Genomic DNA, 16,973 nt, shown 5'->3' with positions numbered 1-16,973 from the left:
TCACCCTGGAGTGTCCCTGCCACTCTGTACTGGGATTCAAGAGCCACTCTTCCCCTGTCCCCTTGCTTCCCTTAAGAGAACACTGGGCAGGCAGTGAACACTGGGAATGGCACTCCATCCCCCAGCACCAACACCAGGACAACACAGGCACAGGGCAGTCCTCCAGAGACCTCTTCCAAGTAAGCTCCTGGGTTTTCACCTGCTTACTCATTCACACCACAACATTCACCAAGGGCCTGAACCAGGCCTGACCAGGACCCCAGGGCAGCCTCACCCACAAGCTGGGGCAGCACCCACCTACCTGGCAGGAGGAAGAGTGGGCCGCCATAATCACCTGCCCAATGCCCATCCTCAGCCTGCAGCCCCACATAAAACGTCATCCCATTCAGAGCTCCTTCGCGGGCTGTGTAGGCTTTGGGCAAGTCTTTAAAGTAACTCGTCTGCAGAGAAGAAAAGAGGAGAGCTGAGGAGTCTGCCGCCAGGCCAGAGGAGCCCTCAGCACCTACAGCCAGGCCTAAATAACTTTCTAAGTTTCAACTGTTTGGATCAAAAGTCTACAACTCTTCGATGTCACTGCCACCTCAAGAGGGAAGGTTCTACCTTCTGCTTTCCCGTCACTATTTTCAAATTTCCTCACAACTCCTCCAGGACGTCTTAAATCAGTAAGACAGGTGCCCAGGCGCGCTGGAGGGGGCACTGCTGCCCCGGGCCTGGGCCCCCCCGGCCTCTCTCGGGAAGGGCGGCCCGCGGCACCGCAGGCGGCAGGCGGGGCCCCACGGAGAAGCGCCACCTGCGCAGCACACTCCCCCCACTAGCCGAATCCTTCACATGCGATTCCCTGGATCAGAAACGTCTTTCTCAAAAGGGGAGCGGTTTCTTCCGCGTCACCTGGCGCTACAGGGACCGAAGCAGAGGAGTCCGGTCCACCGCTAAGGAACGTCGCTGTCCGCACGGGCCCCCCGCCGGGCTCGGCGCTCCCCGCCTAGGCGGGCGCTGCGCCCCGGCCTCCGCCCTCCTGCCCGCGCGCGGGGCGGGGCACTTACGGTGTCCAGGCCCAGGGAGTGGGCCTCCAGCCCGGTCTGCTCGCGCCCAGGGTCCTTCCCCTCCGGGAAATACGTCCACGTCTGCCTTCCCCTCTCACTGCGGAGGCGCCAGCGGCTGAGGTCGGTGGCGGGCTCGGTGCGGTAGGGCCCGCCTCTGCGACGGAGACACCTGAGAAGGGTCGCGCCCCGGTGAGCGGTCGTCCTGCCCGTTCTGCCCAGGTCGGAGCCCGGAGGCCGCGGCCGTCCCTTCCGGCAGCCCACAGGCACGCCGTTGTTCTCCTCAGCTCACAAAATAAGAACTTTCCGCGCCAGCTGGGGCCCTCGCCCCCGCCGCCGAATTTCTCCCGGACGCCCCGGTCCCCGAGGCCCCTCGGCCGCGCCCCGGACCGCGCCCTCCCTTCTCGGGGGTCCCGGCCTCGCCCCGCAGGCTTGCTAGGGCCGCGCAGGGGTCCCGGGAAGCGGAGACTCACGTGCCCTCGGTCATGACGGCCGCCGCGCTGCTCCCCGCCTGCGCCCGGGCACCGGTCCGCGCGCCCTCACTACAGAGACTCGCGCCTCAGCCGACCTGCGGAGCACGGTGGGCCGATGCCCGTGCAGCCAATCAGAACGCCACGAGGGTGGGCCCAGGGGGCGCCCGGCTGCCTCAGTGGTGGAGAGCCAGACGCCCCAGCGCGGTGAGGGCGTGGCCTGTGCGGGGCGGGGCCTGCCGTCAGGTTGGGAGCTCCCGGGGGTGGCCGCCGGGAGGACGAGACGCTTGGGGTGGACGGCACGCTTGGGTAGGGTCCCGGCGCGCCCGAGGCGGGCGGGCTGGCGGGAGCGACCTGGGAGAGAGGCTCAGACGGAGGTCACAGGCAGGGAAGAGCTCCTGTCTTTGAGGGAGAGGCCGGCTGGCTGGAGGTGAGTGCTTGAGGAGAAGACGGAAGCCTCGAGGTCGGGCCGCCAGGCAGTGAGGTGGGAAGGCTCCTCCGAGGAGGGAAGTGGTGGGTACCCGGGAGGAGGCTGACAGGAGAAAGTCTCCCCGGGAGGCTGAGCCCCCAGCTGTGCCAATGGGGATGGGCCTGGTGAGGTGAGCCCCGCCCCCCCAACCCAGGGGCCGGGAGGGCCAAGTGAAGGGGTGGCAAGGGGGGCGTCAGGACACGCCCAGGGACAGCCTCGACCACTCACAGAGGTGCCCGGAGGCAGGGAGGCCCAGGATAACTTAAAGGTGAAAGGGCTTGACAGTAAAGAGAAGAGAGACAAAGGTGGAGACACAGAGTGACCGAGCTTGAAAGGGACAGGTGGGGGTGGGGGGGAGCCTGGCCCTCAGGGGGACACAGCAGAAACCTGGACTGCGGGGAGAGTGGAGAGCATCTGATGGAGGAAACGCTGCCGACCCGGAGGGACTAGAGCCACAGGACCCGAAGGCAACTCCCCAAGAACCCACAGGCCACCCAGCGTTTGGTCCTCTGCACCACAGAAGCCCTGAAGCCCGCCCCCCCCCCCCCTTCATAAGGGAACCACTGCAAGCCAGAGGGAAGGCGGTGGGGAGAAGGGCTCCTTGGAAAAGAAGAAACACACACACCTTCCCTTTAATGGAATGAGTACTGGGATTTTAGATGGTCAGTAAAGGACACTTGCCTCTTCCAATCCTCATTGAGACACTAGTAAAGATGACACACCAGTAAGATGATATTAAAATACCAGCCTTCCACAGATACAAAGCTAGTTCGGAAGACATGCTTCAGATGTGCAATCAAGAGGGTAATACTGATCCACTCCTAAATCCGACAAACATCTCTATCAACCCCTGACCAGATGGACAGCTGCAGCCTCCAGGCCACAGAGTTGCCCCACCAAGCACCATGTAGCCACGTGCCGATGAGGAGATATCCACCAGCCTGTGGACCCCAGAAAGTGTATTCAGGGCAACCTGGGCATACTTTGCCCTGTCTGTTCTCCCATATTCACCAATCCATACTTGGCTGGGAGTAGAAAACAGGTTGGAAGTTTTTTTTCAGGGATGTCCCTCCATGTGGAAACACAAAGAGTGGGAATTAGGGTTCTGGCCTACAGTATGGACATCTCAAACCCTGAGTCTGGCAAAGCCAAGGGATGGAAGTGGTTTCACTTGGAGCACACTTTGAGTTCTGTTATTTTACCGTACTGGACTTTTTATGAGCAAAATAACAATTAAAAAATATCTTGGAAAGAAAAAAGTAAAAATCCATCTGAGAATTCGTAGATAAGACTTTCTAGAGACAGTCATAAGAAAAAATAATGCTTCTCTCTACTTGCACCATACCAATTCCAGCTCATTTAATAAATTGGATACAGAAGACTCCAAAGTTTTTTTGGCATGAACAACTGGGCATATGATGGTGTTGTTTACAAAAGTAGAGAAGGTTTTGGGGGAAATTTCAACTTAGATTGGGAACATGTTAAGACAGATGCTCATCAGACTGCAAGTGGGTACACTGGAATGGACTGCTGTTCAGGAGAGAGGACAAGGCTAGAGAAAGGAATTTAGGAGTTACGTATTTTTAGGTGATGTTTGAGAACAGGAGATTGGACAAGATCAACTAGAAAGTGAGTGTTCCAAAGATTTTCAGGGTGAGCCCTGGGGCAGCAATAGTTTCCAGTTCAGAAGAGAAAGTGTAGCCAGAAAAACAGGAGAAAACCCAGAGTAATGAGTCAGGGAAGCCAAGTAATGATACGGCTGTGTAGAGGTTTTAGAGGAATTGTAAAATAAGGTCTGAGAATTGATGATTCTAAATATGGCAAGACAACTTATTGATGACTGATAAGAGCAATGTTAGGAAATGTGAAGAGAAGAGCCTGGTGGCAAAATTTTGTTTTTAAGAGGGAAATTTCCAGTTAAACATGTCAGACTGAGCACAGGCATTGACTTCCATTTCATCCAAACTCTACTTACATAAAGTAATAAAAGATAAAAACTCACAGTGAAAGAACAGGAAAGACAACACCAGTAACTAGGGAGATCAATACAATTATAGAAGCTGTGATGTAAAGAGTGATAACTGCCCTAGCAAGCCAGAAAGCTGAAACCCATAGGTAGGAGTGAAGCCATCAAGAAAGAGATCATTCTTATTAACAAATCCAAGGAAGGTGCAGAAGGAAGACCTTTTGAATAAACAGTATGATGATAGATCCCTTCCTCTACCAGAGTGGGAGCCTGTAACAGTTGACTCAGAGAAGGTATGAACTCAGGAAATAGACACAGGTGAGGTCTACTGAAAGTGGGGGATGGGGGAAGGTTGAGTGAAAGTCTTACACTCATGTAGGAGCCCAGTCCTGCTTCATCCATTCAGCCATAATAAGACTTCAGGCAGTAAGAAGAGGATTTGTCTAGGGCAAATGACCCCCCCAAAAGACCTGCGCACATTGACAGCTGGGACCCAGTGGAAAAGTGGAGAAGCCTATCAGCTGTCAGGTTGGAAGTCAGAGCTTCCAACAAGCTCCTTAGAGCCCCTTCATCAGTGTGAGACAGACATTTGAGGAAAGCCTCTATGAAGAAAGACAACAAAACACACCGAGAAAGGGATGAGAAATAGAGATGATGCCAGGTGCGGAAGAGGACTTGGACAAAAACATGTCCTCACAGAGGTAGGATGTTGCACCCATGAAACCAGAACCACCTTGATGCTCTTTCCCTCTCTACATTATTTTCCTCAGTTCTTCCCACTGATTAGCAGACCAAACAGTTTGCATATTTATCTTGTTTACTGCCTATCTCTCCATTAAAATATAAGACTTGTGAGGGCTGATGTTTGTTGCCATATCCCCAGAACCTGGAATAATACTTAGCAGATAGTAAACATTCAAAAAGTTATACTGAGTAAATGAATAAACAGGATTCTCTAAATGAGAAACATTAAGAAAAAAAACCTCAGGAATAAGAAATATGGCATCAGATTTTAAGTCCCTAGAATAGGAATTTAAAATAGGGAAATTTTAGGATAGTATGATAAAAAATAAGATTATAAAATAAAGGAGAAAAGAAAATTAGAGGATCAATCCAGATGGTCAAACATGTGAATATCAGGAGTTGTAAAGGAAAATAATGGAGGAAAGAATATATTAAATAATTTCAAAATATTTCAACATAGGTGGATAATTTTCCAGACTGAAAAAGTATAGCCTATTGTTTTCTACACCTCCCATCTCACATGCTCTTGTACAATATGGTCTTAACTAACTCATCCCAATGAGAAGTGGGATCTGCGTCCCATCTCTTGAATCTATAACCAGATACTTGTAATACCTTGCTGTGAAAGTTATCCTGCACGAGTTCCAAAGCTGGGGTTGCATTTTGCTCACTGGAGCACTTGCACTTGGACCCCTGAGATTCCATGTAAGAAGTCTGACTACCCAAGGCAACCTTTTCCTGGCCACATGGTGAGGTCACATATTAGCCACTCAGATTGAAAGGCCCAGCTGAGCCCACAGCCAACAGGGCAGCATCCCCTGCCAACCATTTGAGTGAACTTGTCTTGGACATCCAGCCTAGTCCAGCCTTCAAGTGACTACCGCCGCCCCCTGCGAATACCTGACTGCAACTGTGTGAGCAATCCCTAGAGAAAGCTGCCCGGCTGAATCCTTCCCAAATTTGCTACTACATGTTTGGAATAGTCTGTTACATAGCAATAACTACTGGGGGTGGGGAAAAAAGCACCACTAATGCACAGCACAACAAATTGGGTGGGTAATAGAGGAGGGAGAGCAACATCCAGCATGTTTTTGAGAAATTTAAGAACACTAGGAACAGATGATTTGTAAAACTTCCAGCAACAACAACAAAAACAAGGGGAATGATTATCAATCTGAAATTCTATTTCTGGGGTGCCTGGGTGGCTCTGTCGGTTAAGTGTCCAACTTGATTTCAGCTCAGGTCATGATCCCAGGATTGTGGAATTGAGCCCTGTATCAGGCCCCATGCTGAGCATAGAACCTACTTGGGATTCTCTCTCTCCCCTGCTTGTGCATGTGTGGTCTTTCTCTTTCTCCGTGCCCCTAAAATAAAGATAGATGAAGTAAAATTAAAAGATAAGGGGCACCTGGGAGGGTCAGTCAGTTGAGCATCCGACTTTGGCTCAGGTCATGATCCCACAGTTCATGGGTTTGAGCACCACATCTGGATCTGCTGTCAGCACAGAGCCTCTGTGGTGCCTGCTTCAGATCCTGTTTCCCTCTCTCTGCACCTCCCCCACTCATGGTCTCTCTCAAAGATAAAATATATAATAAAATAAAATAAAGTACATTAAAATAGGGTGCCTGGGTGGCTCAGTTATTAAGCATCTAACTTCTGCTCAGGTCATGATCTTATGGTATGTGAGTTCAAGCCCCACTCCAGGTGAGCATGAGCCCTGCTCCAGATGGGCCCGCTTCTCTCTCCCTCCCTCACTTGCTCCCTCTTGCTCTCAAAATAAACAAAATAAATAAAATCCTATTTTCATTCAAATGATGAATCAAATTTAAGAGTAGACATAAAGACAAGATAGGAAAGCTCAGAAGGCTGCTAGAATATGGGCTCCATCAAAATAAGAAAGCAAATGAAGAGGAAAATCTAGGATTCAGAATCCAGGAAATGTCCACACTGGGCAGAAAAATGGGTGTTTCCACTGGGTCGTCTCCAAAAGAAAAGTAGAGCCTAGCACAGTGTTTGAAGGAGCTTTACACTTAGCACAGAAAGTTTTGGGTGAAGTAGTAACATAGAAAAACAAGTAAATGAAAAAAAAAGGCAACTAACTCCAGGGAAAACTGAAAAGTTGGACCTGTTAACCTTAAAAATAAAATCGTCAGTTATCTTGCCAGCAAAAATGGGTTTATTTGGGAATTGCACAGAACTACAACGCAAGCCAAGTAAGCTAAGGCCAAACCATAAATAAGTCCAAGGAACAAACCAGAAGAACATGCCCTTATAGAGGAAAAGGGTGAGTTGGGCACGGCTGTTGTGAACAGAAAGTTGATTGGCATAAACTGGGTATTGGAAGTGTTGTGGCTTCTCATTCGCCGAGCTCTGACTTTCTCCTACTGCTTGAGCTCCTATTGCTTGCAGTCTCTCATTGGCTGGACTGTTGCCTGGGCAGAAGGAAACCTTCCTTCCTCCAGCTGGTATAGTAAAGTAGTATCCTGGCAAGACGCCCCCTTTTCCTGATAGATCTGCAGTTGGTAGGGTATTAGAGGTCCTCCCCCACCCCCCACCGGCCTCCTGACTCCATTTTATTTTTTTTTGTTTTGTTTTTTTAATTTTTTATTTATTTCTAGGAGAGAAAGAGAGACAGTGTGAACAGGGGAGGGTCAGAGAGAGAGGGAGACACAGACTCTGAAACAGGCTCCAGGCTCTGAGCTGGCAGTCAGCACAGAGCCCGATGCGGGGCTCGAACCCACAAACCGCGAGATCATGACCTAAGCGAAAGTCGGACGCTTAACCAACTAAGCCACCCAGGCGCCCCATCCTGACTCCATTTTAAATGAGGTGTCCTTTTATTAATTTTCACATACCTAAAGGAAGTGTAATCATAAACCAATACAGGGCTCAATGCCCAACAGTATTAATATAGTCATACTGAACTCCAAATGCAGACTTCAGACCACATACCAAGCTGTTTTGGAAGACTAGTAGAAGAGGAAATGTGAACATAGGTGTGCATGAAGTATGTCGCAGCAAAGACAGGAGAGCTAAGTCTTCTTCCACTGTAGGAAATCAACATATAATGTCTAAAATTAAGTTTAAGAAATGGTATCATTTAAGGTCTTTATTGATAAACATGAAATTAATCACTGATGAAATACCTAAAAGAAGTGAATAGTGTTTGTTCTGGGGAAGTGGGGATTGGCTGGTAGATTTGGTGTTGGTGGGATAAGTTCTTTTCTTAGTGCTTTTGTTTTTTCAGTGAAATCAGCAAGGTCATCATCTAAGAATGCTGTAGGTTTGAGGAGAGTAAGAAGAGTCTTCTTGGAAAGCCTAAGGTATTATAATAGGGAGACACTGAGTGCCAATTTCAGATTGGTGGTCATACTCAGCATCACCAAATCTATTAATACCACTTTCTGTAGATGGTTCAAATTTATCCTTCTTCCACACCAACTGCTGGCAAACTCAGGATCATACCCTCCCATTTTTACATGGATGGCTGCACCCCTTTCAAGATTCCTGCCTTGTCTTGCTGACCAGAATTCTCCATACGCCATCTTTAAAACAAGTGACCAACTCGCTTCTCTCCTAATATCCTCCCACAACTGATTCCCATAGCACTCAGAATAAGGCAGCAAGGGTCTCTGTGGTCTGGTCTATCCCCTCCCTTGGTAGCACTACCACACTGACACCTCCAGGTGCCATATCCTCTCTCAGCTACATCACATTCTCCCCAGCTCCACCCTGCACTCCCCTCCTGGAATTCTCTCTCTTCCACATAATCCTCTTGTCCCCGCTGCTTCCAGGGCAGGGATATGCCCTGTGCACACCTTCAGATTGCTATGTACATATACTGTTGGCTCTCTCAGATGTGAGCTAGGTTGGCCTGGTGAGCCAGGTTCCTGTGTCTTGTTCGTCCCTGCATTACTGATGTCTGACACATCAGCAACTGCAACTTTGCTGACAAATGAATGATGCACAGAAATGTAAGCTGCAAACTCCCTCAGAGCCTATGTGGTGGGTGACAATCGAGGAGATGAAATGTAAAAATATCAAAGACACTACCCAGGAGAAAAGAGCCTTTCATTCTGAAAACTTGGGATGGCCTCATTAGACACTCAAATGGTTTATTTGCATGATTAATAATCACATTTCCAACAGTGCATCCAAACATCTGAGAAGAACATTATTCTGAGTAAAAGCAAAAATCTTTGGGAGACTTTCCCTCTCTCAGGTCCTGTAGCTCAAATGTCCACCATGTCCAGCAGTGCAGAGAGATGGAGCTCAGAGGCAACTTCCTCCTCCCTTGAACTCTGCATCAGCCTTTCCAGGTGCTTCAGCCGTTCAGTCACAGATGTGCCTGTTGCCTCCGAAAACTGCAGTTGCTCCCTTGTCCTTTCATTCTATTTAAATAAAAAAGAACCTAAAAATAGTTTGGGAATAGCCATAAACCCACATATATTCTCTTTGAAGGGACTATATCTGCCTCATGTTAGAAACTTCATCTGCGGCCTGCTGGGCTCAACAAACCCACTTCTTGGCATCTATTACACATCCTTCCAGCCTCTTTCAGCACATACATATACAGCTGCTATCACCTGCACACAGAATGTTTCTCTTCAGATTATTTCATCCACTTCCAGTGTCAGTCATTTTTGTAAAATATCATTGTCAAGGGCTATAAGCTATTCCATCATATGGCCTGTAATTGTTTAACCACACTCCCATCTTTGGATATTTAGTTTCCATTTTTTATGCAGTATGATTAATACTACAGTGAACAACAACAACAAAACCCATTAATTTTTTGTTATATCTGGTAGTACCTTTAGGGCAGAATTGTTAAGTCAAAACGTACAAACGTTTTTAAGGTATCTGCCAAACTGATGAATGGAAATAGTATGCCTTCTTAATTTGCTTTACTTCCTATTGAAGGGCTTCCTTTTTTTTTTTTTTTTTTAATTTTTTAAATGTTTTCTTTATTTCTGAGAGAAAGAGAGAGAGAGAAAGAGAAAGTCAGAGAGAGAGGGAGATACAGAATCTGAAACAGGCTCCAGGCTCTGAGCTAGCTGTCAGCACAGAGCCTGACGCAGGGCTCGAACCCACAAACTGTGAGATCATGACCTGAGCCAAAGTCGGACGCTTAACCGACTGAGCCACCCAGGCGCCCCTTGAAGGGCTTCCTAAAGCCAGTCCAGGAGCATACTCTTTAACTGTCCAGCATTATATACCTATGATGAAAACCACTGAAAGATAATCGTGAGGTAAAAAGACTTTGAGCTTCGGAGCCAATCAGGTCTGGCTTTGAAAAGCAGCTCAGCCACAGAGCAGCTGGACACTCCTGGGTGAGTCTCTGACATCTGTGATCTTACCTTCCTCGTTCATTAATTCTCCTCAGGGAAAGTTAATCTCACAGAGGAAGACATTATGTGCACAAACAGAAGTCACCATCATCACTTTTGTTATTCTCCATAGTCCCCTCACTGTGTGTCAGTAACAGTTTATAAGCATGTTATAATTCCACTTTCCCTTCATTTCACAAATAGAAACTCAGAATTAGTTGGGCCTCTAGAACACTGACAGATTAAGAAAAGATCTAATTTAAGCTAATAATTTATTGGTCATCACAATACCATATGATGAATGGAGATGTTACTTTTCCCCGCCAGTCTCTCAGTCTTCAATTCTAATTCAAATGCCAAATGTACTCTCCTCCCACCTGAGGGCTAGTAGTGGTCACTGTCTTCATCACAGGTTCGATAGTCTGAGGCAGAGACACCAGAGTCTGAGGAAGGTAGAGGGGAAGGGATGTCGAATCTGTAAACACTTCTGCGTCTGCAGACAACCACTGCTGAAGCTGATCTTCAAACCTAAAGCATTTGAGAATGAGGAAGGAAACATCATTCACTTTTCTTCTATAAATATTTTTAACTAAAAAATTTTTTTAAAGATTTATAATCTCTACATCCAACATGGGACTCGAACTTACAACCCCAAAAATCAAGAGTCACTTGTTCCACCAACTGAGCCAGCCAGACACTCCTACTTTTAATTTTTTAAAGGTTTGCTTTTTACTAAGGGTAGAACTGTTATGAGAAGCAGAACCATACTCTTAACAATTTTCTTAACCTTCTCTTTAATTTATAAATCCAATTTATATTTAACGGAAAAGGTCTCATTTATCCAAACAACTGCTTTTGCGTGTTACTTAACATTACTCGTAATTCTCCCATTTGTTTTATTTTCTATGGCTTATTTTGGTATTTATAATTAATTCTTATCTCTTGATGGATTATCCAGATGTGTGGACTGCTGCTTATAGTTTAAAATTAACTCAAAATAATATCCCTCCGCCACCTAACACACTTGTGAGCTGTTCACTCCATACACCTCCATACACTTCTTTTTTTTTTTTTACTTATCTTTTCAAGAAAAATAATCAGATCCAACTGCTTAAATGATACAGACTTATGAAAATCCACTTTGGAAATTGTGACACATTCATTCACTCTTCCAACAAGCCCCCAACCAAACACTAGGCACCATTCTGGGTACCAGGGATACAGCAGTGAAAGAAAAGAGACAAGGCCCGGCTGTAAGCAGCTTAATAGTTTTAGTGAGGGGAGACAGACAAGGAACACAAGGTAAGGGAATTGTGGTCTGAAAGTGAAAAAACAAAGCAGAGACATAAAAACAGGAAGGGTTTGGGGGACAGGCAAGGAGGACCTCCCTGAGAAGCTGATATTTGAGCAGAGACTGGACAGGAGTACAATGGGAGCCACAGGGCTATCTGGAAGGGGGCTGGAAATTTCCAGGGAAAAAGAACAGCAAGCACAAGGGCTTGGCTGTGTGCTACCTCACATGTCGAAGCAGAGGTCAGAAAGGAAATGGGAGGCAGATCACACAGGCCCTGCCCATGTGCCCATCCTAAGGATTTTGCCTTTGATTGGAGAGGAAGTCACAGGAAGGTTGTGAGCAAAGGAATAATATGACCTCTACTTCACACAAAAGGCTCACACTGGGTCTGCCAAGACTAGACCACAACCCACTGCAAAAAAATGGTCCAATTCTGAATATATTTTTGATAGAGACAATAGGATTTGTGGATGAACTGGATGTGGAATAATCACAAAGCATTTGGCTTCAGCAGCTGGAAGAACAAAGCCCCACCAACAGAGAAGCCCATCTCAGATGGGGGAAAATCTAGAATTAGATTTGGGATGTTAGCTTTGAGACGGCTATCAGGCATCCTATAAACGACTAACGAAGATTTCAAGGAAGCAGTTGCATATTCAAATGTGGACTTCAGAGAACTCAGTTTTTAGATATAGAGTTATCAGAATATTGACATTATTTAAAAACCCATAAAATTGGGAAATTATCACTGGGGAGTGGGGATGCAGACGACACAGAGGCTAGGTGAGGTGGGGGGGCGGGGGGGGTGCGCTGAAGAAGAACCAGAAGAGTCCTAGGGGGAGTTGCCAGCTGGGCAGGAAAGGGACTCGGCCTCCTGGGAGTCAGGAGGGAGAGAGCAAAGGTGTAGAATGCTACTGGAGACGGGCTCATGATCAGTTCAGCGGCGTGCTAGCTGTAGTGACCTTTACCAGAGCATACATGGGGACAGGGAGGAGCTCCGGAGAGATTGGGAAAGAGGAGAGAAGGGAGGATCACACTGTTTGAGGAGTTTACAATCAAGGGAGCAAAAACGCAGGGGTGGTTCCCTGTTCTGGGGTGCTGGGAGGAAGGGAGCACAACAGAGAGACGCTCAGTGGAGTGTCCTGAGTGGGTGGGAGATGGGATCCCAGCCATGGGGAGGGACTGCCCTTGGTGACAAGCTGGACCCAAGGAGACTGCTGAGAGTGAGGAGATGGGGTACAGACCACCTTGTAAACCGTCTTCTTCCCGGTTCTTTTTCTCCGTGAAACCATAAACAAGGGTGGTGGGAGACACAGAAGAGCGTCTACGGTGTGGGACGATGCACTGGCACCCTCAGGCTTGCCAAGGGCAGAGAGCTGGAGCCAGCCGCACATTCAGCACTCACTATCCACTGAAGAGACTCCATCAGCCAGCCACACTTTCTTCCCACCAGAAAACTTAGGAGTCTCAATAATAATAAGCAGTAAATGAAACCGACTTCAAACATTTAAGACATACTATCTAGGGCACTACTCTGCCTTCAAAGAGCTTATACTTCACACATCTGACTTGCCTTCTTTTTTAAACAAAGTCACGTCACTGTGATCCTTACTAATCCAGCATCAACGGGCCTAAAGGACATGATAAACTGAAGGGAATGGACTTCACCTCTTGCTCTCCTCCTTCTCCAGCAGCAGACTCCGGGACAGGCACTGGGACAGGAGCTCCTGGGCAGAGGCCCCACGGATCAGATCCTGGGTGCTGGGAGCCCGCCCCTCTGGGCCATGCTCCACACTCCTCTTCCCTTTCCAGCGCACGTGCAGTATCGGAGCAGGAAACTTGTTTGCAGAAGGATGAAAAGACTTTATCCCCAAACTGTAAGTACATGTTTTGAAACGCTTATGGTCAGGAAGGAAGAAGAAAGGTTCCTCCAGCAGCAGGTAGAGTGTTCGCGTAGACACAGGGCCCCAGACCCACCCTTGGCCATTTCCTACTTCCCTTATGGTCAGGCTTGGGCACAAAGGAAGGGCAGCCTCTACCTTACAGGAGAGGCTTACATCCTCTCCTGGGCAGCTGGGTGCTTGGAGCTTCTCTACTCAGAGTTTGGTTCCCCATCCCAAGGTCATCAACAGGGTTCCATTTTACCCTAATATTGGTAAGGTTCGCATTTTTACATTCAGCTCTTAAATCCCTGTGTAAGTAATATTCACAAACAGCAGGAGAAAGGGGATCTACTGTTTTTTTCTAAACAGATGCCAATGTCTGTCTTCTTCTCAGTGGTTTCACATGGTACTTTGTCACATGTGGTTCTGGACTTCCTATTCTCATCTGTTTGGCTGCTGTAACTTTACTATATGTTCTGATATGAGGCACAGCAGACCCTCCTTGTTATTTTTTTTTTAATGTTTATTCATTTATTTGCGGAGGGAGGGGCAGAGAGAGAGAGGGAGGGAGAGAGAATCCCAAGCAGGGATTCTTCCTCTGAATCAGGACTGAATCTCATGAACTGAACCATGGGAACACCATTTAAGCCAAGATCAAGAGTTGGATGCTTGCCCAACTAAGCCACCCAGGCACCCCACCTCCTTGTTATTCAAAATTTTCTCAGTGATTGCTACACATTTTCTCATTCTAATGAATTTTAGAATGAACTTGTCAAGACCATGGGGAAAAATCCTTTTGGGTTTTTTATTAGAAATGCCCTGACTTTCCAGCATTGCATCTTCCCATCAACAAAGCTAGCTGACACCTCATTCATTCAGGGTTTCTTTGCACCTTCAAGGCCCTGAGTGTTCCCTGCACAGGAGTTTAGCTCCTTTCCTGGGTCGGTATATGTCCGTATGTTAGGGGTTAGTTGCTGCTATGAATGAGAATTTCTGTATGTTGTAAGCCCATCTGCCTGATCACCTTGTTGAACTCCAAATAGTTTTAAGGATATAACTGTTGATTTTCTTGAAGTGACAATTTAACTGCCTAAAAATGACAGTTACTCCTTCTTTTTGTTTTTTACACCACCTTATCTGTGTCCCTGCATCAGGGAAGCATTCCCAAGACAGCAATGAACAAGTGTAATCACAGGCAGCTCAGGCTGGTTCTGACACTGTGCTTCTAATGTCTTAGCAAGAAGGATTTTTTTTGGGGGGGGAGGTAGTTTTATGGAGAAAAGCCTTATCAAGCTAAGGAATTTTTTACGCCAGTTTGATAAGAAATTTTTCAGGAATGAGTATAAATTGGGTTGGGATGGTAAAGATTTTAATAAAAGTATTTAAATACCTACTGAAATAATCACTTTTTTTCTATAATAGCAAATGACAAGAGTAGATTTCTGTTGGTGACATTGTTTATCCTGGGATAAAACCTATTTGTGAACTGTTTTATGTACTGTTTATGTTAGCACAAAATTCTATGTGCTAACACATTTTATTCAGTACTTTTGAACTAGTTTGTAGGTGACATGAAATGTCAGCTTTCTTTTGTCTACATTGTCCTGGCTATATTATGATTTCACGGTCAAGTTTGTCTGATAAATGAGATGCTTGCATAAGAATGATCTGTTCCTCAGGTATTAGTCCGAATCAACCATGGATTCTGTGTGTAGCACATTAATGTTCTGTGTACTCTGGAGGAGGATAATATAGTTTGCTCTGCTGGTTGTCAGGACAGAAACACACAATACACACAGATCTCACCGCCCGTGACTCAGATGTAGCTCCTTCTGTGTCTGCATTCTGGCTTGTTCCCATGACAAAGGAACATCATATTCTTTCAAGTGGTTTTTAAAAAAATATACACATATCTGACCATCTTCACTCAGAGCCTCTGAAAAAATACAAAAACAAATGAGAAAAGAGTATCAAAAGAGCAACAGGTGACCACTTGAAATTTGCTTATACACTGATTTAATCACAAGCCCTACTAATCTTTTTTTTTTTTGTAATGTTTTATTTATTTCTAGGAGAGAGAGAGAGAGACAGCATGAGCAGGGGAGGGTCAGAGAGAGAGGGAGTCACAGACTGAAACAGGCTCCATGCTCTGAGGTGGCAGTCAGCACAGAGCCCGACGCGGGGCTCAGACCCACGAACTGTGAGATCATGACCTAAGTGAAAGTCGGACGCTTAACCGACTAAGCCACCCAGGCGCCCCCAAGCCCTACTAATTAAAGTCATGTACATATGTGACAACCATGCTTGACCAAACAGGCCTCACCATCCACGGGTCACTTAAGGTACAGACAGGCTCACGTCCAGACTGTGGCAAGGCCAGTATAACTACTCAGAGCCACCAAAATCTGACTTAGAGCCAGCCTTGGGGCTCATTTCAGGGAGATGGTTCCAGGCTCCCCTGGAATACTCCTAGCTTCTCCCAATGTTTGTAGTCACCTGGAAGTCACTGGCTTGAAAGGGAGTCCTATAGAAAGGAAAGGGAGAGACCCACAGGAAAAGAAACAAACATCAAGTAAACATCTTTCTTTGCTGAGAGTGGACCTGGTAGTTCTGATGTGACCCACAGCACCGAGCACTAATTACCTGATGTGATGGGAAGCCTAGGGGGGGTCCAGTCCCTCAGTTTGTGGTTGATGCACAAGGCAATGATGTCATCCCACGGGATCTCGGCAACTGAGGGCCCTGCGCCCTGGCCCAGGGAATGGTTCTTGCTCTTCCACCTGCGGTAGGTCCTGCGGAGCAGGTTTTCCACCTGGGACTGGAGGACAGGCTGCGACTGGCGAGAGCTGGGGATCTGGGAGGCATACTGGACCACCATGGAGCATACAGGGAGCCAGGGTGCTGGAGAGAAAGCACCTCCTCAGTTACAAAATTTGGCCAGAATACAGGTGGACACTATACAAAATGTTCTCATCTACATTTTCTTAGGAAAAGGCAACTGTGTATTTGAGAAGTTTGCTTTCAAATTTGAATACAATAGAACCACAGCTGTTGAACAAAGAGCATCTCCCTCCCCACATCCCAGAAGGGATACAGTCACCCTGGACAAAATAAACAAGAGAGTCCAACCTAGAGGCTCTGATTACACAGAACTATGGTTGCACCAGAAATCTGTATTTTAACAAGCACCCAGGGGACTCTGGCACCAGAAGTCTGGGCTTCTCTTGGGGAACCCTGCCCTAGCTCATATTTACATTGTGTGGTTTGCTTCCATTTGGATTTCTTTAGTTACAAGCATGTTAGACCTACTGAAGACCACACTCCATTTTTTAAAAAATTTCTTTTTTAACGTTTATTTTTGAGGACAGAGACAGAGCATGAGTGAGGGAGGAGCAGAGAGAGACGGAGACAGAATCTGAAGCAACTCCAGGCTCTGAGCTGTCAGCACAGAGCCCAACCTGGAGCTCAAACTCACTAACAGCGAGATCATGACCTGAGCCGCCCCGGCGCCTCCACAGCCCAGTTTACAAGGGCACTCGAGGCCCACAGGGCCCACAAGGCCAAAGAAGCGTGGCCGTGCCAAGGTTATACGTTGTACTACAGACGTAGCAACCAGCCTCATCCCTCCTAACAGTGTGAGCAAAGGAAGGGATAGCCTCCTTGCCCAGCCCAGGGGACCTACAGAGTCTTCGTCAAAACAGCCTTACCTGGGCACAACCAGAGTCACAAAACAGAGGCTTCTTTGACAAAGAAGGAACACCGGTGTTAAAGCAACAC

The 16,973-nt window shown here is 47.1% G+C and overlaps 2 protein-coding genes across 3 annotated transcripts in view; both read right to left on the bottom strand.

Moving 5' to 3' along the window:
• LSS (lanosterol synthase) overlaps nucleotides 1–1,598 on the bottom strand; it is a 33,608-nt gene extending 32,010 nt beyond the window's left edge. For both annotated transcript variants that reach the window (XM_039222137.1, XM_039222138.1), the window contains exons 1-3: nucleotides 1,514–1,598; nucleotides 1,044–1,212; nucleotides 302–440 (exon numbers count right to left, since the gene is read on the bottom strand). In XM_039222137.1, coding sequence (XP_039078068.1) covers nucleotides 302–440; nucleotides 1,044–1,212; nucleotides 1,514–1,527 — 322 coding nt within the window. In that variant the 5' untranslated portion in view covers nucleotides 1,528–1,598. The remainder of the gene's footprint in view (nucleotides 1–301; nucleotides 441–1,043; nucleotides 1,213–1,513) is intronic.
• Nucleotides 1,599–8,771: 7,173 nt separating this feature from the next.
• LOC120223921 (minichromosome maintenance complex component 3 associated protein) overlaps nucleotides 8,772–16,973 on the bottom strand; it is a 57,907-nt gene continuing 49,705 nt past the window's right edge. Inside the window, exons 25-29 of the mRNA XM_039222146.1 lie at nucleotides 15,840–16,097; nucleotides 15,003–15,132; nucleotides 12,982–13,188; nucleotides 10,397–10,547; nucleotides 8,772–9,080 (exon numbers count right to left, since the gene is read on the bottom strand). Of these exons, the coding sequence (XP_039078077.1) occupies nucleotides 8,922–9,080; nucleotides 10,397–10,547; nucleotides 12,982–13,188; nucleotides 15,003–15,132; nucleotides 15,840–16,097 (905 nt within the window). The 3' untranslated portion in view covers nucleotides 8,772–8,921. The remainder of the gene's footprint in view (nucleotides 9,081–10,396; nucleotides 10,548–12,981; nucleotides 13,189–15,002; nucleotides 15,133–15,839; nucleotides 16,098–16,973) is intronic.

The sequence above is a fragment of the Hyaena hyaena genome, unplaced genomic scaffold (genome assembly GCF_003009895.1).
Source record: "Hyaena hyaena isolate Hyena2069 unplaced genomic scaffold, ASM300989v1 scaffold_1087, whole genome shotgun sequence".
In the NCBI taxonomy this organism is placed as follows: domain Eukaryota; kingdom Metazoa; phylum Chordata; class Mammalia; order Carnivora; family Hyaenidae; genus Hyaena; species Hyaena hyaena.
The sequence above is the reverse complement of the archived record's forward strand: the minus strand, read 5'-3'. Positions and strand labels throughout refer to the sequence as shown.